The 23253-nt window shown below is 35.6% G+C and overlaps 1 protein-coding gene across 4 annotated transcripts in view; it reads left to right on the top strand.

Annotated features, from left to right (window-relative positions):
• Positions 1–23253, top strand: part of TXLNB (taxilin beta) — a 336040-nt gene that overhangs the window by 153105 nt on the left and 159682 nt on the right. For all 4 annotated transcript variants that reach the window (XM_044064743.1, XM_044064736.1, XM_044064754.1 and 1 more), the window contains 2 exons: positions 3976–4170; positions 13709–13828. In XM_044064743.1, coding sequence (XP_043920678.1) covers positions 3976–4170; positions 13709–13828 — 315 coding nt within the window. The remainder of the gene's footprint in view (positions 1–3975; positions 4171–13708; positions 13829–23253) is intronic.

The raw sequence follows: 23253 nt of genomic DNA on the forward strand, positions 1-23253 counted from the left end.
TTTAGACAGCAACGGAGAACAGAAGAGCTCCGTTGCTGTAATCTCGCGATGTTAAATGGGTTTAACATAGCGAGATAGCTTAAAAAAAGCAACGGAGATCTTAATTTCTCCGTTGCTTTTTTTAAAGCTGTCTCGCTATGTTAAACTCATTTAACATAGCGAGACAGCTTTAAAAAAAGCAACAGAGAAAGGAAGATCTCCATTGCTTTTTTTAAAGCTATCTCGCTATGTTAAACTCATTTAACATAGGGAGACACCTTTTAAGAAGCAACGGAGATCTTCCTTTCTCCGTTGCTTCCACACACAGCTCTGATGTACTGCGTAAGCATAGGCATGCGCAGTACATCAGAACTGCCACAGAATACCGGACAGCTGCGGAAGGGCAGCATGGAGGCATTATGCAATGCCATTATTTAAGAAAAGCAAGTATTTTTTTTTTCTTAAATAATGTCATTGTATAATAACAATAACCCACTTCTGGGTGTGGGTAATGCTGGATTTACCCACGGTTGTCTTTGTTTGGCCACTCAGGCTTCACCCTCATGACCAAACCACACCAACCATGGGTAAATCCAGCATTACCCACACCCAGGTGCGGGTTATTGCTTAAATATTAAGCATATCAATATATAAATCTGTATATTTATCACCCAAGCCCTAAAAAAGAACAACGCTTCACCCTTCATAAGGTCAAATGACTACCTTTGGAGTTCAGAACTACTATACTAGTAGGGGGTCTAGGCCTCAAACTCATTAACATTAACTCATCATCCTTCATGTTGAGCAAACAACGTGACAAAAGTACCCCCTACAATGTTAAATCCATCCGAACCCATGTCTTCACCCTTCAGGCCCATCTTTCAGAACTTCACTCATATGAACACCACTTTGCCATTTTTGCCTAAAAAAAGCTAGGCTACCATCCTTCAAACTACAAAATCTAGTACACACTATCCTAAGTTTTCAGAACTAAGGACCTTCTAATTCAAATAAAAAAAATGTAAATTTTTCTTTAAGAATGGAATCGTATAAACCCACTGAAAAATTCCCCCTCTCAGCATGAGTTCTATTTATTTTATACTGTAATTGTAACTCTTTAAAAATGTGTATTTTGTATGACAGTGTTATACTATGACTACTGTCTGTGTAATTGTAATTGTTTTAATGTGATTATTCTGTCTGAAAATGACAGGATTACACTGAGACTACTGCATGTTTTTTATCTGATTAGTAATTTCACGTCTCCTTCATGAGTCTGAAAATATTCTGGCATGATCAATGCTGTAGCCTGCTCAACAAACATAAATAAAGAAATAAATCATAAATAAGGCCTGCTAATGAATGCATCTCTCCTTCAAGCACCATATACTGATGTCAGTGGACAAGGTCTTATGTCTAATTAGACTCTGTTATAAGCTTTCTAACCACCTTTCACTCGAAGCTAGAAGGGTAATCTAGAATTCATCAGCTGATACAAAATTTACAGTATGTTCTCCCTAGTTTTCTGTATTGGTGCCCTTAACCCCCCAGTGCATCACTACTGCCAATTGCTATAAATAAAATGTATGGATTCACTGCCCTTCCTGGTCAAAGACATCAACACTGCCTTAATCTTGAGAAAGCAGATTGGCACTAGTCATTGCCAGAGCTTCTTTACTATTTTTATGCACTAAATTTCTGCTTCTAAATCAGTTACTGTATTGTTACAGCCACTAAACCTCAAATCCGTAAATATCACTACCCTCTCATGATGATAAGGTTTATTGGTCAGCCTTTGAAATAGTACTTGTGAAAGCAACTTTTGCTAAAAATCGCATCATCTTCATGCCACTTTCTTCAAATAGAAATCTGGAGTAATCGAAATTATAAAATATCCCAGCAGAATGTTGTAAACCCCTAGATGCCATATATGAGTGCTATTACTAACATCAAGACCCTACAATGAGCAGTTCTTAGTTAAAAGACAATGACCTATCGTCACTGTTCAAAATCATGTTGTAATCTACCTTAGCTGACTCTGCCCCCATCTCTGCTTAAACAATATAACTTTACATTCTTGGTGGTTGTCTTTTTGAATAATTCTGCATTTTAGTCGATTGATTAGACAGTGATGCCCACAAAAATGTTTGACATTGTGTTTAAAAATACATTACATTATTTAACCTGTGGTACCTGTAAATGTACTAAATAATCAAAGATCAATAGGTAAGTACTAAGTTAGCTGCCTTGTGGGTCAGTTAAAGCCTAGCCAATTTCCCTTTTAGAAGTGAGAATCAGACCTTGTACCTTGTACACCTTAACAATTATACCAACCCCAAAGAGTTATTATTCAATAGGCTATGCTTTGTATGTGGCTTCCTCTGTTTCATTTTATATTGTTTCACATCACGACCTGTGTCACTTCCCAACAGCTGTAGTACTCATAGCTGTTAACATTTAGACTATACACCCTTGCACAAGTATAACCATGATTCACAAGCAAATATTCACAATCCTTCTCAGTGTAACACATACTATAGACCAGCTGTAGATACTTAATTACCAAAAACCTTTCACTAATCACTTCATTAATATGAAAAAGCCCTAATGAACTACAATTGGCACATACATGATCCATGTTGTAAACGAAAGCATTTACTAATTTTATTATGACTTCTATTTCCCTGTGCAAGGAACACAGAATCCAAACTCAGTCCTGCCACAGCTATAATTTCTTGTCTTGTATCTGATTTATTTTTATCACAAAACAAACACAGATTAAGAATCCTGCTCTTAAAATGGAAGAAGCCTTTGTAATAACATCTCTCAATTTCATGAATTGCTTATCAACATAACCCTTATATCTTGCACTTACTGATACCTTATTAAAGCCTTACATCTTAGACACAGAACTAAATACCTCTGATAATTCAACATTCAGAAAGAACCACAACAACTGAAGAGCAGGAGGTTTTCTTTCTAATTATAAACAACTCACTGACCTCTGCACTCCACGAGAATCAACCACAAGAAGTTAATCATTCAGGCAGTTGAGAGCACTGACAGAACAGACTGGCCATGCTCATCCTCAGGAGGAGAGGGTTAGCAGTGATGGACATATAATTATTAATGATTGCTTCATTTATTGGGTCATGGCTGGAAAGGATCCATCCCACTCAGCTAGTTAGCAAATAGTAAAATAATAAATCATACAATCATCAACAATATTTGAGCTGATATCACTCATTTAGGTTACGGCTGTACTGTCCTCTAAGATATTATACATGTAATTTTGTAAATTAGGAGTTCTCTGCATGTCTCTGTATTACATCAATGGAGTTTTTCTTCCCAGGCTACCACTGAAAAGGAGCCTGAAATAGCTCAGCTGACCTATCCCATTAACAAAGGAAATAAATAAAAATAGCTAATGTCATACTGCAGTCTGTTTTCTGTGTTACAGCAATCCCTTTTCTTAGTATAAATCATAGTTATCTGAATATAAGTGCAAATTAATATTTTGTAATTGTGGAGAGAATAGATGCTGCAAAAGACTTTCAATAAATATGCATATTACATTGTATGTATGAGAGTTTTCCAAACCAGAGGGAGGGACAGATTTATCTCCTGGCGACTGCCATGTCTTTGAACAGGCTACCAATTCATGTGAAACAGAGCACTTCAATGGCACTCTTCAAGAGGAACCTGGACGAGTGGATGGGGCACTGTAAATTCTTACCGGGGATAGAGCCCATAATCCGCCAGGACACGAGCAGTTATCACTACATGCAATCTTGGGTATTGACTAGCATTTCTATGGTATTACATTGGGATGAAATGGCTAGGCTTAAAATGACCTTCGGGTCGATAGCCTAGTAATCTCCTGTGATCCTATGATCAGTTCACAATGTTTTTTTTTTCTTGTGGCTTGTCTCCTGGTATTCATTTTTAACAAAATAAACAGCAAAATCTGTGACAAAACTGTATTCTGTTTTTCAGGAAGAAACTATTAAGAGAGCTCGGGAAGATGAAGAAAAAAGAAAAGCAATAACCTCTCATTTCCAGATCACCCTGTCAGATATACAGGTCCAGATAGAGCAACACAGTGAAAGGAATACAAAGCTGTGTCAGGAGAATGCTGAGTTGGCTGAAAAACTGAAAAGCATCATTGAACAATATGAGCACAGGGAGGAGGTAAGGACTGCATGCCTGTATCAATAGACATCATGGTAGTAACGCATAAGGAAACCAAGCAAAAACGAATATTATACAGAGGTAAATAAAGTATGTCATCTTCATAAAATATAGTAAAGCAAAGCATTTTTTAAGCAAGATACAAAGGAGAAGCACAAATTAATATGTGCAATTATCTGTTTCCTATATTAAAAACCTATTTACAGCATTGGAAATTAGCTCAAGAAGTTATTTTATTTAACGACGAAAACTTAACAGAACTTGGAAGAAGTGAATGGCTTTGCAAAGAGTAACAAGGGTAATTTTACTTGCACCTGAATATCCACTGATAAAGAGGGCCTCACTGTAACATGTTATGAAACAGACATACACACACACACACACACACACACACACACACACACACACACACACACACACACACACACACACACACACACACACACACACACACACACACACACACACACACACACACACACACATGGTCGAGCATCTCTGTCTTGTTTTAAAATGTATTTATTAAAAGAATTATCTCAGTACAGTTGTATATGTAATGGCCCAAAATATCTGCCTGAGAGACCACTGAATTATTAATTGTATTAGCTATAAATGTGGCTGGTAAGTATAGTAAGGCAAAAAAAGCATTGTTACTGTAATGGCTAATACTACTTAATTCCTCTGGGTTAAAAAAAAAAGTAATCTGCCATCATGTACCTTATTCCATGCCTCAAAGCTTGTCACAAAAATATGGCACTGGCCTATAAAATTCTTATTAAAAAAAAGAATTAGTGCAAGCCATGGAGACTGCCACATAAGTATGAACCACAATTAGTATAAAAATTCTCATTGGAGGTGGAAACTGGACATACCCTTAATCAAGCCAGTAAAATAAGAAAAATATCTAATAATAATTTATTAATGTTAGCTTGAATATCACCATTTCCTGATTTTAGTTGCATATATTTATACAAGTGGAATCTACAATACCATGCCAATAATGTTTAACCTGCACCAAAGCATCATTTGTTGTTTCTCCATCTTACCTTCTCAAATTACTTCTTCATCCTATTAAATTTCTAAAGTAGTATGTCATTTTTGTTTATTGTTAAGGTACTGACTTTCCTGGACCTGGAGCATAGAAAAAAGTTCAAAAAATACCAAGAAATACAGCATAAACCCCTTTAGGAAGAAGAAACACTCTGCAATTAATATATTAAAAACATCCCTTTACCATACAAACCAGTGATCCAGGATCTAGGCAAATGGGTTGATAGAGCCTTCTCCTTTGACCATCATGTGACAACCATAGTTAGAAAATCCTTCTACATTTCACAGCTAATTGCCGAGATCATCTCTTCTAATACTAAGGAAGTCATATTCATCTGTATTTTGCCCCAGTCAGAACTGTTACTGAATAATGCACCCTTTGGCACATACACATCACTCAGCATCTCCCAATGGCCTGGAATAAATTCCCCTGGCATGTAAACCAATGTGATCCATGTCATCCTTCAAACATAGCTTGGCCATTTGGGTGGGTATCCTCACATTTACACTAAAATTGACAGGCAACCATCCATCCATCCATCCATCTATCCATCCATCCATCTATCCACAACAACCTTTTCCCATTTTTCACATGGGTCATAGTATCGATTCAACAGTGACAGTCATCTAGAGCCAAGGTTCACACTGCCAGGAGGCAAGGTCTTCAATGGTTGTTCTTTCATACCAGTCACACACACACACACACACACACACACACACACACACACACACACACACACACACACACACACACACTCACTCCTAGGGCCAGTTTAGATTGTTCAGGTTACCTAATGCATGTCTTTGGAGTGTGGGAGGAAGCAGGAGCACCCAGGGAAAATCCACATAAACACAGGGAGGGCATGCAGACTCCACACACAAGGTACCCCAGCCAACGTCTTCTTACAAAAACACTAATTCATATTAGATGTGAAAGTAACATATCCAACACATTTAAAGATCACTCATCTTTTGCGTGTACTGTGTGACATTCCTGACACTTTTCATCACATTGTTACCACAAGAGATTCCCAGAAGTTCATATCCAAAAGCTTGAATTACTCATCTGGACTCCATAAACTGGTCTCAGAGCTGCACACACACCCAAAGATGAAGTGCTATCCTTCTTCTGAACCACATTCAGCAATGTAATATGATTTTGTGGCAAAATCAGAGTCAACACTCAAACCTCAAAATACGTAACTTCTAACCTCAGGAAAGCAATGGGAAACAGATCTGAGCAGTGGCTAAAATAAAAAAGTCAGGGGATCTATTAGGTCTACCAAACCTATATTAATTACAAGGAAAAAAACACCTGTTTAAAAATGTTTTCTGTGAGTCCTAACACTACAAAATAAGTTCACTGAAAGTGACATTCAGCAAAATCCATAGTTTGTCCTTTTCTTCTCTCTTATGTGGCTGTGGATAGATATTTATAAGTTGAAGAGTTGTGGGAGTCTCCTCCAACATGGTAAGCACAGGGAAGGATTTTCCCCATGCAAAAAAAATGTATTTCAGGTTTTGTAGTATCAGGACTTGACAGACATACAGTGGATATAAAAAGTGTACACACCCCTGTTAAAATGCCAGGTTTTTATGATATAAAAAATGAGACCACAATAAATCATTTCAAAATTTTTCCCACCTTTAATGTGACCTATAACCTGTACAATTCGATTGAAAAACAAACAACTCTGTTAGGGGCAAAGTATAAGCTGGTTGTATAAGTGTGCACACCCTTAAACTAATACTTTGTTGTGTGTGCACACCTTTAAACTAATACTTTGTTGTGTGTGCACACCTTTAAACTAATACTTTGTTGAAGCACCTTTTGATTTAATTACAGCATTCAGTCTTCTTGGATAGGAGTTTATCAGCATTGCACATCTTGACTTGACAATATTGGCCTACTCTTCCTTGCAAAAGTGCTCCAAATCTGTCAGATTAAGAGGGCATCTCTTGTGCACAGCCCTCTTCAGGTCACCCCACAGATTTTGTATTGGACATAGGTATGGGCTCTGGCTGGGCCATTCCAAAACTTTAATTTTCTTCTGGTGAAACCATTCTTTTGTTGATTTGCATGTATGCTTGGTGCCATTGTTGTGTTGAAAGGTGAAATTCCTCTTCATCTTCAGCATTCTAACAGATGCCCGAAGGTTTTGGGCCAAAAGTGACTGGTATTTAGAAATGTTCATAATTCCCTCCACCTTGACTAAAGCCCAAGTTCCAGCTGAAGAAAAGCAACCCCAAAGTATGATACTGCCACCACCATGCTTCACCATGGGGATGGTGTTCTTTTGGTGATGTGAAGTGTTGTTTTTGCACCAAATGTACCTTTTGAAACTGTGGCCAAAAAGTTTAACCTTGGTCTCATCAGGCCATAACACATTTTCCCACATGCTTTTGGGAGACGATGTATTGTTTTGCAAATTTTAGCCAGGCCTGGATGCTTTTCTATGTAAGAAAAATCTTCTGTCTTGCAACCCTTCCCCATAGTCCAGACATATGGAGAATACAAGAAATTGTTGTCACATGTAGTACACAACTGGTACTTGCCAGAAATTCCTGCAGCTCCTTCAGTGTTGCTGTAGGTCTCTTGGCAGCCTCCCTGACCAGTTTTCATCTTGTCTTTTCATCAATTTTGGAGGGATGTCCAGTTCTTTGCAATGTCACTGTTGTCCCATATTCTCTCCACTTTTTGATGACTGTCTTCACTGTGTTCCATGGTATATACAATGCTGTAGAAATATTTTTGTACCCTTCTCCTGACTGATACTTTTCAACAATGAGATCCCTCTGATGTTTTGTAAGCTCTCTGTGAACATGGCTTTTGCTGTAGCAGGCAACTGAGTAAATGCCAGGAAAATCCTACAAGGACAGCTGAATTTCATTTGAGGTTAATCAGAGTCTCTTTCATTGATGGCAGGTATGTACCCAAGAAGACTGAGTGCTATAATTAAATCAAAAGGTGCTTCAACAAAGTATTAGTTTAAGGGTGTGCACACACAACAAAGTATTAGTTTAAGGGTGTGCACACTTATGCAACCAGCGTATTGTATGTTTTTTTATATTTTTCCCCTAACTTATTTGTTTGTTTTTCAATTGAATAGTGCAGATTATAGGTCACATTAAAAGTGAGAAAAGTTTTGAAATTATTTATTGTGGTCTCATTTTTTTATATATCACAAAAATCTGGCATTTTAACAGGGGTGTGTACACTTTTTATATCCACTGTATCATCTGTAAACTGATCTCCAACCTGAAACACTGATGTAAATGACAATTAAATATTAGGGCTACTGCTTAAATAAACTGCAAAAGGTCTCCTTACATTAGCAGATCCTTTGGAAAAGGGGTACATTTATTACTAAAAGGCATACAAACAACACTCTTTGCTACACTTAATGACAAAGTACCTAGCAGAGCAGGCAGACTCAAGCAGAGATCTAAAATAAGGCAAGAGATCTAAGTCTACTCTAACAAATAAATAAGACATGGTGGAGAGATATATTTGTCACACTGTGCCTACCCCTTTTCCTGAACAAACTTCCTCTCCAAGTTAAGTAGTGTAACACACTGTCTGCCTTTAAAAAGAAGCTGGACAACTGAATAGGTAGTCATAAAGTCACCTCTAGTATGACTAGCCTGGTCCTCCTTGAAAAGGCAAGTAAGGCCTAAAGGTATGTATTAGCAAGGCAGAAATGGCATTGAGGCCCACTTGCCTTGTAACATCGATGATCCCTTTTCAGTAAAGAAAATGGCGGAACAGTAACTGCCTGTTGTATGTCAAGCACTGCAGATAACAGCTTCACTATAAGCCATCTCTGTCCCCTTAAAACATGAAAACTGTTTAACCATTTGATATTTAACAATTCCACAAATACTTCAGGTATAAAAAATAAATACTTCTGATGACATTAACCAGACTACCTGAAATACCTATGCTAGCTAGTGCTTAACCATTAAACCTCACAAGTCCCTTATTTCAGGTGTTATTCCTATACATCGGAAAGAAATGTGAATCTGACTGTCCTGACTTGTATTACATGCTGCCACATTTCTACAAAGGTTTATGCACTGAGTGCTTATGATTAACATAAACAGTTGACACCTTCTAAAAGACAGTAAGCATGTTTTTTGACATAGACATTGCAAAGACTGTACTGTTAATGGTTACTTTTAAAGATCTGTGAAAAATTATTTTTTTACTTTGTCATTTTTATTTCTGCATATGTCATAACAGCTTACAACAATATTTAACACACTGTCATATAAAATGAACAGTCACATTTTCCTGTATAACTTGCAGTAGTATATCATATTACTTATATCACTGATAAACAGTGTTTATATGCTCGTTGCAATATAACAAACAATTGATGCATTACTGCTCATGCATACTTCAGATATAACCAAAAAACACTCTCGGAATATTGAACACTACAATTTTTTCCACAGACTGCCCCCTTACACAGTTCACAATGTATTAAGTATCAGATACATCATGGGACTCCATTTTGTCACCTTCCATCTTTCAGACTCTTATCCCTGTTATTCCCTTCTCTTGTAGTAAATATACAGCCTCTATTCCACTAAAACAACAATGACAGACTTTTCTCCAGTCTATCTTGCCCCTCTGTTTGGCTGTTCTAACACTGCCCTTACATTTTCTGGTTAACCATTGTGTGTGTCCTTACTATACGTTTTACATCCAAATCCTCACCCCTCCTTCAGTATAGGCTTCCAGACCTGCTCCATTCCACATCTTCACTATCATCTGTCTCACTTTTCCAGCCAGGAGTTTGATTTCTAATCTTTCATCTCCAGCCCAACGGTTTTCTTTATGCACTCCAAAGACATAATTCATATCAGTCTGGTAATTTCTGCTCCAGTGATTTTCCCCATCGCTCTCTTGCCCCTATCCACAATGGTAATCCCCCCTATACATCCACCACATATGCATGTGATCACCATTTCCCTACCCACACCTCCAACATGCTGTGGATAGATACCACCCTTCTCAATCAATCTTTACAGAAGTTCTTGTACCATCTATGCACAATCCTTCTGTACTGGTCCCCCATGGGTCCAACTTTCTTTAGCATTGCCACCTTGCTAATATTCCTTCCTAGAACCACTCTTCTGACCTTATCATGTCTTCTTTACTCCATTGTTTCCTCAGCTTACCAAAAACCTGTTTACAAACCGACACCCCCAGCTACCTAAATAAAATGAAAATGTTCCCTTTTTACCTGACTCCATCTCTTTCCTAAAGCTAAATCTATCTCATAATTTTTCCATTTTTCTGCCCGTATCCCTAGATTATCTCTTGAACATGATCTTATTATTCTTGATTTTCTGGTTATTAGTTCTGTGGTACAGTATCCAATCGCCTCTCTGCAAATGAAATTTCTCAGTGACTACTGAAAAAAAGTTCAAGCTAACAATTTGTCTCTCACTTCCTTCACTTTTCTATTAACATTTTTTTCCTAAATTAGTACCCTTCCCGGTAACTCCTTGGTGCTTCTGTACTATTCATCTGTGAACTAAAATTGACATTCTAACAACCTATGAATCATTTTGTTGATGTCACCCTCTAGCATTTCTCATTGTCTTGCCACCTCTATCCTTCCATGGTAACCCATTCCAAATTTTTATTTCTTCTGCACAATGTTAGTGGCCACATATCTCCTGAAGTCTGGCATACCCCAGCCTCTCATTTTAATATTCAGTCATCAGTCTGTTCTTTGCAATCCTTCCTCTTTTGCTTTTCCACACAAACTCATCACAAATTGACTAAACATGGCCAATAACCCTACTTAAAGGACTGATTTGAATATTCCTCCCTACATAAAGTATATGCAGGAGTGTTTTCATATGAACTATCCCCATTCTTCCCCCCCAAGTGAGGCAAATATACCTGACCATACATCTAACATTTTCCCCGTCCATGGCTTCAGATCCACCCAATTTATGTCTCTGTTTACATCTATCATTTTATAAAGTTTAAGCATCAAGAACCAGCACCCCGTCCCATCTTTCCAGGTAGTATATATTACTTATTGCCATCTCATTAAATCCTATTCTAATTGCCACTAATGTCTAGGGGTGGTAATGAAGCCATGATTCACAACCAGACCTACTAAACTTCTCCAATATCTGTGGAAACTTTTCAGCAACATCCTCAAGTAACCTCATGCAATCATCTGTAAATAAATCCCATTCCTTTTCTTGACATTGTTCTGATTTGACAAACTGCCCTTCTCTCAGACTTTCAATCACCATTAGGAACAGCCCTGGAGATAGAAGCAGCCCTATCAGGCTCCTATTCCTAATGATATTTTTTCTGTAAATCCACCATTTATGTATAACCACAACTTTGGAACAATATAAAGGGCTTTCACTTTCTTAAGCCATATATTGTCTTCAGTGGCCTGTCAAAGTTTCTGTCATGAATTCCTATGAGACATACTCAAAGGCCTTCTAGAAGTCCATGAACACAACTACTGCCATACCATGACCTCTGTCCCCAGCCCACTGTACAAAATCTGTATCAGTCTGTTAATGATCCATGGATGATCTACCTTTTATACAGCCTGCTTCCTATCCCCCTATTAATCCCGGAAATGTTTTTCAAATCTTGCTGTCAAAATGTGAGCAAAAAACTGTTGTAGTTACATTAAATTAAGATATAAAGTAATAGCTTTTAACATCCGCCTCTTTTCCTTTCTTTTTATACAGTGCTATTGCTGTAGCTCCTTTCCCATAGATTAAACTCCCACTACCCAAGTCAACAAATTAAATAAATAATTCTATATTATCATTGGACAGATCCACCTTTGTACTGCTCACCTGAAAACTCACTGTTTTATATGTCAGTGTGCTATCCATCTGATCTGCTCACCTTACCCCCTCACCATCAAGTGTCTAATAGCAGCAATTACCTCCCCATTACCTAGCAGTAGATTTATTCTCTGTTGTTCCTCCTCTGAAAACATATATATTGTCTGTGTTCTGCTTTTAGATTATGCTGTTTCTCTAGCAAAGTTTCCATGCATTTCATTTTATCTAACTTCCTATGCCTCCATTTGGAGGGCAATGAGCTCTTCAGACATCTGCTAAACATGCTGCAGGATCCTGACAACATTTCCTTCCATTTTAGGGGAACTAAATCTTCCAGAAAAGCCATTTTGCCTTCTAAACCACTTAGAACAAGACTTATTTCTGGCATATGTTGAATTAACCTCCAAACTATGAAAAATATGCTTTTAGCATCAATCAGGCAGAGAGTGGCTGTGGTAGTTGCTCATGTACCCCCATCAAATATCTGTGAAAAATAATGGTTATGAGTACACTTAAGCCTTGTCTCTGTACCTGACACTGCACAACACAGCAGGCTGTTACAAACAGAACCCATCAGTTATTTTTGACCAGTTTTCAAAACTAACAGGCAACAAAGGAAAAAATAGGCATTATTCCCTGTCACAGTCTATCCAGCCCCAGTATAGTTCTATCAGTGACCAGCACTCAACTGCATTTCAGTTAAAGGTAAAACAGTCTTGAGCTGTACAAGTCCATCTAAGGTCTCTGTGGTGTCAAACGTATGAAGTGACTTCACAGTACTTGGCATATGGGCAGAGCACAATTTATTAGCACTGAATGTCAAAAAAATGGTCTCTCATTAAATGGAAACAAAATGCCTCCTCTGGGAAGCCTATTTCTTAACCTTACAATAGCTTATGGTCACAAAACCAAAAAAGTAAGATAAATACTATACATCAAATATCAAGGATTTCACCCTGAACAAAAATCAGAATTTCCCTCCACACATAAACAATGCAACCAAAGCAACACAAAAACTTGATATGTCCATTTTAGACAAGTTCTTGAACATTCTCTATCACTGGAATCAAAACCACTTGAAAGATGTATTCTGTTTTATTTGAATATTCACATTTCCATACTAATAAGAAAAATGACCCCGACAACCCAAAGAGGTGTTTTAAAAAAATGTGCAGATGTTGTATCTTCCTAACAATCCATGACTGTAAAGCTCTAATCATTAAGAATCATCTGAATGTTCAGAGCAAACATATTTATTTATTTATATATTTATACTATGTACAAGTTAGTATACAATGAACCCTAAAGGCACCTGGTCAAAATGATGCATTGGATGTGTTTGTCATAATGCTAGGTATTACTTTACCTTAATTATTTATTGTGAGATTATGTGACATACATTATTATTATCACTGGTCATAACAGAAGAATTCAGAATGGTATGTAGTTATTCAGTGTAGTTTGCAAAAGCAATGGATAAGTGAACTTGTCATGGAGTATACTGCATTGAAAAATGTGGTAAAGGAGTATAAGGATATATAGGGCAGTTAAACCGATCATTTTAATATTTAAAGTATTTTAGGTTATAATCAACTATAATTTGGCTAATATCATTCTAACTCTCTCTCTCTGTCTCTTATAAAAGCAATTAGAGCACCTTTTTAAGCACCGGGATTTGCAGCAGAAGCTAGCAGATACAAAACTTGAACAAGCTCAAGAAATGCTGAAGGAGGCTGAGGCACGTCATCTGCGAGAAAAGGAATATGTAGGTACTGCATGTGCGGAGAAATTTGTAGGGCAAGTATATAATAATGTCATAGCAATTCATCTTCTGAACTGTATATTAGCTTAGAGAATAGGAAGGAACAGCATTTGGCACAGAGTGAAGCACAGCTGTAATATGTTTTATTTTATTTAGCACATACTTGATTGCACAGTTTGAAGATATAGAGCTGGATGACAGACTTGCAGGGGCTGTTCTTAACAACACAGACAATAATATCTCCAAACAGTGGAAGCAATTTTATATGCTAAAAATATATTTATTTTGCAATGGTTTAGAAGGCATTTGATATATTAATCAAAACAAGGGGCTGCAAAATATTTTAATCAAAGCCTTTTTATTACAAGATACAATATACTGTTAAGGTTAACATCAGTGCTTGACTCTATGTATTAGTTCCTTGTGCTGTATATTCTGCACAGACTGCATATGTTCCATGTGTCTACCTGGGTTTTCCCCATTGTAACTGGTTTCCATCCACACACTGAAGATATTGAATGATGAAGTAGCAAAAGACTAGGCTGCATGCGTGCGTGCGTGTGTGTGTGTGTGTGTGTGTGTGTGTGTGTGTGTGTGTGTGTGCGTGTGTGTGTGTGTGTGTGTGTGTGTGTGCGCGTGTGTGCGTGTGTTTGTGTAGGAGTATATGCATGCGTGTGGTGTGTCAGAGTGTTTGCATTATACAGTGAATTGGTATCCTGCCCAGGACTGGCTCCTGACTTATGATGATTGCTTGCTTTAATAGGTTCTTACTTAGCAATTTACCCAGGGTTGGATAAGGTAGGTAATAAAAAATGAAGTCATGAAATTTAAAGACAGATAAAAGATAGCACTGCTACTGACTAGAGCAGTTACTTTGGAAAACTAAATGATCAGCATAAATAATTACCTGGCATTCAGCTTAATGTGCATTATAATTTCATTGTGGTACTTGCAAATTGACATGGATACAGGGATAACTAGATTTAACCCTTTATCTTCCTTATGTTAAAGCTTTTCTATGGAGTTACTGAAGTTCATTTACAAACTTTGTGCATATGCTTTAAGTACAGATGATGGCATTTTATGTCCCTAAGTGCAAGCGTAATTAAATGTCTATAGAAAACAGTACTTATATGATTCCTAACTACAGTGTAACAGTATGAAAAACAGCTGCAATAAAAAAATGATGTCAGTTTTCTGAATCTAAAATAGTATACTATGCATACGCACACACACACACACACACACACACACACACACACACACACACACACACACACACACACAAATATATATATTTGTATGGATAGACAGACATAAAGATATTGGCTCCTATAGGTTCTTATATATAATTCTCCTAAAGACAGTTGAATTGAGGGTTATCCTGTTTACCGACCACAAAGTATAAAAACCTAACACACTGACTGGCAAAAAATCAAATCTCTGAAATATTGACTGGATTGCTCAGTGAATCATATTAAAAATACAGTTATCAAAAATATTTTGCAAAGGAGTATGCTCCTCTGCACCCCACTATGCAGCTGTAAGGGGCTTCACTTCCACACACCGCAACATTATTATAATTATCACTCTAAAAGGGGCTAACTGTTCTAGGATGCTTTAATGTTAACTCTCTTCCTTATAGTCATTCTACCTTGGTGTGGTCCTATTAATGTGAAGGAGTGAAAGGGTAAAGGGTCCACAGAAGGGTACAGAGCATTCTCCACTTGATAAGCATAAGTAGAAATATAACTGCATGCAATATAAAGTATATTTAGCTGATGAGCAATGTTTTACAGGATGCTTTACTACTGTAGTTTTGAGCTTCAATGCATTCTGCTCTCAGTGACTTCTTATTCTAGCAATATAAGTTTGCAGAATGGTATTTTGATGACCCAATTCAGTCCTGCCCTACACACACACACACACACACACACACACACACACACACACACACACACACACACACACACACACACACACACACACACACACACACATGTAATACCCCCCCCCCATGTTGAATGTCTCTTAATTGGATCTGATTTACTAGCTATAACTAGTCAAAGCATGTATTTGTCAAACCATGTATAGTGTTTATTAAATCCCCATAACAGTTCAGTTATGGTGACAGGGTGTCTTGTGCATGACTATGGGGTTAGATATATGTATATAATGTGCTACAGGGTGTTCTGGGGTTGGGGGGCTGAATACAAGGAATGTTTCACTGCACATAATAGCAGTATTTCTGGCTGTGATACTGGAATTGTGTGAGTTAGAGAGTTTTCTCTGTCCTTTATCGTTGTGCAATCATAGTCAGCATATTTAGTATTTAGGGTTGGGGGTGCAGGTGGCCTTGAAAGCAATACTGTCTTTTTTGTTGTTGTTGACAGATCAGAAGTTGGTGTATTGCTTTTTAATGCATTAGCTTCCTATTAAGTTGTTGTAGCAGTGATATCAACTCATATGTATACATGGCTATAAGAAATTGTGACCGTTCCCTGCTAGCCACTTACATAAATGTACAAATTAATTGAAATTTTCAGTCATTTAATTTATTACTCAAGAAAGCAATTTCCACATACAACTGTCAGGAAACAACTGAAAATTAAACAGAAAAGATTAAATCTTATTGAAGTCTTTATTTAGAGTAGAAATCTCCCTCACCTTGTTGGGGCTTTGTCCTTCACACCCCAGGACGTAATGCACTGTCTTGGAGGTAAAACAACCTAGACATAATGAAATATTTAATTTTCAAACAATAAATTATTCCATTACTACCAAGGCTGCACAAGTCTGAAATTTGTATATATGTTATGGAGGGTAGACAGGGCACAAAAATTAAGACGTTCTGTTAGTTCTGCTCACATCCATATTTTATTACATTTCAAGTCAGCAAGCTGAACTCTGAAGGAGTTGCTGTTTGTTGTATGTGTAATAACTGATGTTTCATATTCCTGTATATAATACATGCATACCGAGGCAGAGGGACTGGATTGGTAAGGTATACAGAATCTGAATTACTATACTGTTTAGGACTTGCTTTCTTTTAACCCATAAAGGTAGAAGTTTTCCTTTACATTTTGTACACTACCTGATTGAAATTCAGCAAGTCAGTTAACCTCAGGTAGACTAAGAGGTGAGCTGGAGAATTTCTGTCAAGATGTAAAGAAGCATTTCTCAATGCCAGATGTTAACATATGGGGCACTACTAATTTAGCATTTGAAAATAACAGTAAAGGATGCTCCGATAGGCATATCGAATGCCTTTTTCTATGGAAGGTTTATTGTGGTAGTGTTTGAAGTTTTAGAAGTGTCACAAAAGAAAGGGGTAATAAGTACTTTAAATGTGAACAGAAGCCAACATTTGACACTTTGCTGTTGGAAAGAAAACACAGGTCATGCATTGTTAGCAGCATCTGACATAAAGCAAGATGCAACATTTTAAAATGTCTGCAGAAAGCAGCATTTGTCTTGTTTATTGTTGAATTTAAAAAGAGGATGCACACATTGCTAGGGACATAGTAATTTTGTAGAAAGACAAGCTCTACTCTGAGATGCCCACTGAAAGTGGGATTCTGATTACAACCATATTATTTTATATTGCATGTTATGGTAAAAGAAAAGTTTTAGTAGTCTAAAATAATTCACAAAAGCAACATTTATCATCATAGTACTTTTCTAACTGTAGCTGTGACATTTTGCTTTACATGTTATAATAACAGAAACAAAAAACCAACAGAACAAACATTAACAACATAATATTATGTCGTGGAAACAGGTGCTACACTGAAACACCATAGCTGTGATATTTTGCTTTGTATGTTACCATGACAGAAGGACTAGAGGTGCAACATTCTGCTTTGCGTTTCATTAGATGGAAACAAAACTGCTAACAACATAGCGCTATTTGTGATAATAATAGCTATTCTGAAATACCCAAATAGTACTCCTGGGATTAGAGCTGTGACATTGCAGGGCCCTACTCGAACTGTGACATTTTGAAATGTACTTTGTATCAGTGGTGAAGCAGCATACACAACTTAAAAAAGGGCAGAGGACACACAATGTTAACAACATTCTGATGTTGGAGTATAGCTGTGACATAAAGCTAGATATATCATAATATATGTACAGAATCTCACATTCAATAGTATACAGTTTTACTTAATGACTCTTTGACAGACAGAACTCCCATTGACAGCATAGTGCTAAAGCTGTGACATTTTGGTTGCCATGGCAGAAGCTACAGTGCCATGATACTGTGCTTTGCATCCTAGTAGACATAGCACAGACTGTTAAAATCACAGCACTGTTCTGTAGTAGTAAGTACTACTCTAAGATGCTCAAACTGTAATGGGGGTGCAGCCAGAGGTCCCAACTGGAACTGTGATATTCTGTATTGCAATTAGTGGCAATGGAGGAGGAAGTTGCAGTATTTAATTATGGGGGCACACATTGCTAGCAACATACTGCTACTCAAGTGGAGCTGTGAAATAAAGTTTGATGCACTTTAAGATGTCTGCAGAAATCAGTTTTATTACTGTGGCGATGAATTAAAAACAGTATGGGGTACACATTTCTACAAGCCTTATTCTGAAAAACTTGATGAGAGAGGTTTTGGCAGGAGTTACAACATCATGCTTGCACTTTATGGTGACAAAGTAGTGACATGCACTGTTTTTAATTAATTCCAACAAGCAATATCAGCCATTGTAGTATTTCCTCTGTTGGAGCTATGGCAGTCTGCTTTACATTTTAGAATGATTTTAAAATGATGGTGCATTCACTGTTAGCAGCTTAGTGCTATTTTGTAGACAAAAGCACTAGTCTGAGATACCACAGCTGAGACATTTTGATTTGCTTGCTGTCATGATAGAAAGCAACATACAGCACTTAAAAATGTCTATAGAAACCAAAATGGAACACAACAGTATCAAATAAAAAGTGGTCAATTAAAAAGAAAGAACACACAAAGTTAGCAGCGCAGCCCAATAGTATAATGCCAAACACTAAAGCAACATTTAGAAACTATGCTACATTTGCTGTATTACTATAATGTTATGCAGTGATATTTATGTACTTCCTTGCTCTGTTTGCACAGTAAACAGTAACAACAGTATAGGTGCAAGAGAACAGTTGTAAATGTCAAGTGACAAAACACTGAAACCAAAATGTCAAATGTTGGAAATGTCAGTGTATAGGAATAAGGGGAAAACCTGCGGTGTGTGATCGTAGTACAGCTGGGATTGAGGAACTGACCCTTTCCCTAGTATAGAGCAATCTCTGAGATAATATATATTTAATTAACTGGGGGTATGGAGGGATGTAAGGGGGGCTTGCCCCTACAAAAAAAAAAAAAAAAAGCTTTTGCTGTTTTTGACATTTTGGATGTCAGTGTTTTGTCCCTTGATGATCAAAACATTCCATAAAATAACATGAATCAACAATAGCACTGCTTTGAACAGCAGAATTTGTAGGGAACTTTGTGCTATTCAAAGATAACACTATGCCCATTAGCAAAGGTAGCAGTGCTTTGTACAGCACATATTAAAGCACATTTTATGCAGCAAACACTTTTTAAATGAAGCTGTGAAATTTTGCTTTATGTGGGATCAGGATGAAAAAAACAAGGGAAATATTTTAAAAGATCTATCATAAACAGAATCTGACATTGTGCGACTGGAAAAAAAGACAAGACAGGGTTCTTTACTGCAGCTGTGACATTTTGCATTGCACTTTAAAGTAAGACAGAGGCAATCCCTTAAACAACATGCAGAGGTTATACTAAATGTACTGGACAAAAATAAAGCTGTGCTGTAATATTTATCATACCTCTTCTGTTTGTGCAATATACATTACCAGTAACACTGGTTTAACAAAAAATGTTTGGAAATAGCACTATTTATTTGTGCCATTTTACCCAGAAGAAGAAAAATCAAGAATCACAATTTTAAAATATCTGCAAAAAACATAATTTGACACTGTAGTGATGAGGTGCACATTATTAGAAGATTTGTGTTATTGTGCTGACTAGCCATATTCTGAGCTACATCTTGAGGGTAACTGAAGCTGTAGCATTTTGTACTGTAATTTATAGCAACAAAGAATTTACATAGTTTAAAATAATTCCAGCCAGGAACATTTTACATTTTACTACTTTTTCTTTTTTTTTTAAAAACAGGTTTATTGTTTTAACATATAAGAGAAATATCATAACAATTTTATACAAGTAATTAAAAATAGGTATTATTATAATATTCAACAAAACAACTAAAGTATTTACAAAGACATCCACTACAATCAGATCAATTAATTAAACTAAAATACCATGCTACTGAAATTAAAATTTTTTTAACAAATTTTGTAAATTATCCCATACAATAAAATAAGATGTTTTTCTGTTTGTTCTAGTCCTAATTGTGTTTATTTCCATATGGCACACTATATTCATAACATTTTTAAATTCATTGAACGAAGGAGGTGTATCTGAAATCCAATTTCTAGTTATTATTTTCCTAGCCACTGCTAGAATAGACCATAACAAGGGAAGCTTAACCTTTTAACACTTTGAGGTACAGGTGTGTTGAATAATATAAGAGATTTAGAAATAATGAAATTATCTGTAAAAAGAGCCTGCAAAAATTCATTAATTGACTTCCAGTATTCTTTCAATTTTATACAGTCATAAAACATATGAGCCCAGTCAGCATTAATTTCTACATTACATCTCTTACATAGATTATCTTTATTATTTATTTTATTCATCATCAAAGGTGTATAAAAGATCTATGTAAACATTTCCATGTATAAAGTCTCCAGACAATGGAAGACGTAGTTCTATAAGCAGATTCCAATATATATTGTTTATCTTGTTGATTTGGTGGGTCCCCATTAATAGAAGTGAAATAATTCCAGTATGAATCTACACTGTAAAAGTTTCTTGTCTGATAACTTTATGTATGTATGAAAGTTTACCTTTATCAGAAACTTTATGTTGTAAATTTAATATCAAGTAATCAATCAGTGTTGGAATAGATTCTTTAACAGTTATAGACATTAAATCTATTTTATTAATGAGATGTTGTCTAAAGGTCTGAACCTCTAACCAGCAAGTTTCTCTTAGATCAAATTCTTGTTTTAAGAAATCTAGATTTTTAACTTTATTATCAGATATCAACTGATACCAGTACTTTAGATCATTATCTATAGCTAAATGAGTTCCTTCAGAAGTAGATGACAAAAGCATACCCTGAGTATACATTATAGGAAATACAATAAAATTCCATTCCCTATACTTAGGGTGCATGAATATAAAGTTACGATAACTAATAATAATATTTAATGGGTAACAAACCCTATGTTTAGGAGTAATAGGTGAAGTACAAAATTCCTTTAGTAACCATAACATGGAGTTATTTACAATCATATTTTTATGTGTTAAGGAGATTTTCATGAAGTGTATACTAATTAGCTCCCAATAATCTTTCCATTTTGTGACATATGACTGATCTATTAATAAAGTAATAACTTTTACAATAGAAGAGATAGTATATAAATTAAATTCTGGAAAAGAAATACCCCCTTGAGACCAGCTATTAGTATGTTTCTTTAATGCAATCCTAGGTCTATTAGGTGCCCATAAGAAATTTAACATTAGTGTGTTCAGTTTCTTGATAATTATTTTTGTAGGTGGAAGTATTATTGATTGTATTAAGTATAAAATCTTGGGGAATATTATCATTTTAATCATTGTAAGTCTCTCCTCAATAGTAAAAAACATATTATTCCAGGTATTAAAAAGATTTTGTATATTAAGAAAACAGGTATTATAATTATTATATATAATAGATTTAATATCTTTGGATAGTATTATACCTAAATAAGTTATCTGACCTGAATTGGGTACATATTTAGTAAAATCACTAATGAGAATATTTTTTCGTGTATATAGGTAGTATTTTAGTTTTTTCTTCATTGAATATTAAACCAGAAATACTTTTAAAATTCATCATGTTATCCTGCTGATGTAATTAGAACATCATCTGCAAAAAGTTGAATTTTGGGTGTTGTATTTTCATCTATTTCAAAACCCTCTATGTCAGTACTGTTTCTGATCAAATTAGCCCAAGGCTCCATTACTAAAGTGAATAATAGTGGAGAAAGTGGACATCCTTGTTTTGTACCTTTAAGAATGGGTATTTTTTGTGAAACATATGTTCCTACTTTAATATAAGCCAACGTTCCTTTGTATAAATGTTCAATTAGATTTACAAATGCATCCGAGAAGTTTGTGCACTTCATTAAGGTAAACAGATAGTCCCAACTTACTGAATCAAATGCTGAACTTATATCAAGACTAATAAGTGTTAAATCTTTCTTTTTCCTATTTGCAAAATCTATTAATGTTAAAGTTCTTCTTATATTATCAAAAGTATTTCTATTTACAATGAAGCCTGTCTGATCTATATCTATAACGCCGGAAATGATTGTCTTCAATCTATCAGCAAAGATATTCATAAACATTTTATAATCAACATTAAGTAATGAGATGGGCCGATATGAAGAACATCTAGTTGGATCTTTATTAGGTTTTAAAATTGGCTAAATAAATGTATATTGCCAAGATAGGGGGTTATTAACTCAGTTTGGGCCAAAATAAAACCTTATATATTAATGAATATGTATTTTAGAAAGGATTTTATATATCTCTGGTATAATACCATCATTACCCGGTGCTTTGTTTGATTTAAGCTTATTTATTTGTGTAATAACTTCTGTATATGAAATACTCTTGTCCAATAGTTTAATCTGTTGTTTATTAAGCTTTTATTCATATTTGTGGTTATAAACTCCTTTATTTTATCTTTAGGTTCCATGTTAATATTATTATGGTTAATTTTGTGAAAGTGATTTCTAAATTCATCTAGTATTTCTGGTATACTAGAAACATTCTTATTTTTCCTTAGAGAAAAGATTTCTTTGATATGGTTTTGTTTATTCAACCTTTTTGTTTTATTTTTAAGTCTATGTAAGTATTTGGGGCTTATTGAATAAGACAAAACTTGTATTTCTCTAAAGTTATTTTAACTTTATGAGTTAAAATTTCTTTGTATTTCTCATTTAGTTTGTTTATTTCTTCAATAACTTTCTTGTCCATAATATTTTCTTTATTATTATGTTTATACGAGTCTAATTTACTTTGAATATCTAACAATTCCTTATCCCAAGATTTCCTTTTATTATTATACCATCTGATACTTTGTCCATATAGATATGATTTTAAGGCATCCCAAACATAAACAATGGAGACTTCAGGAGTGTTATTTATGTCTAAAAAATGTTTTACTTCTGAAAGTATATATTCTTTATAGTCTTTAGTTGAGTTAAGTATGCTGGTATCCTTTTGATCTGAACATTATGAGTAT

The sequence above is a fragment of the Protopterus annectens genome, chromosome 1.part0 (assembly GCF_019279795.1).
Source record: "Protopterus annectens isolate FY-2018-M chromosome 1.part0, PAN1.0, whole genome shotgun sequence".
Lineage (NCBI taxonomy): Eukaryota > Metazoa > Chordata > Ceratodontiformes > Protopteridae > Protopterus > Protopterus annectens.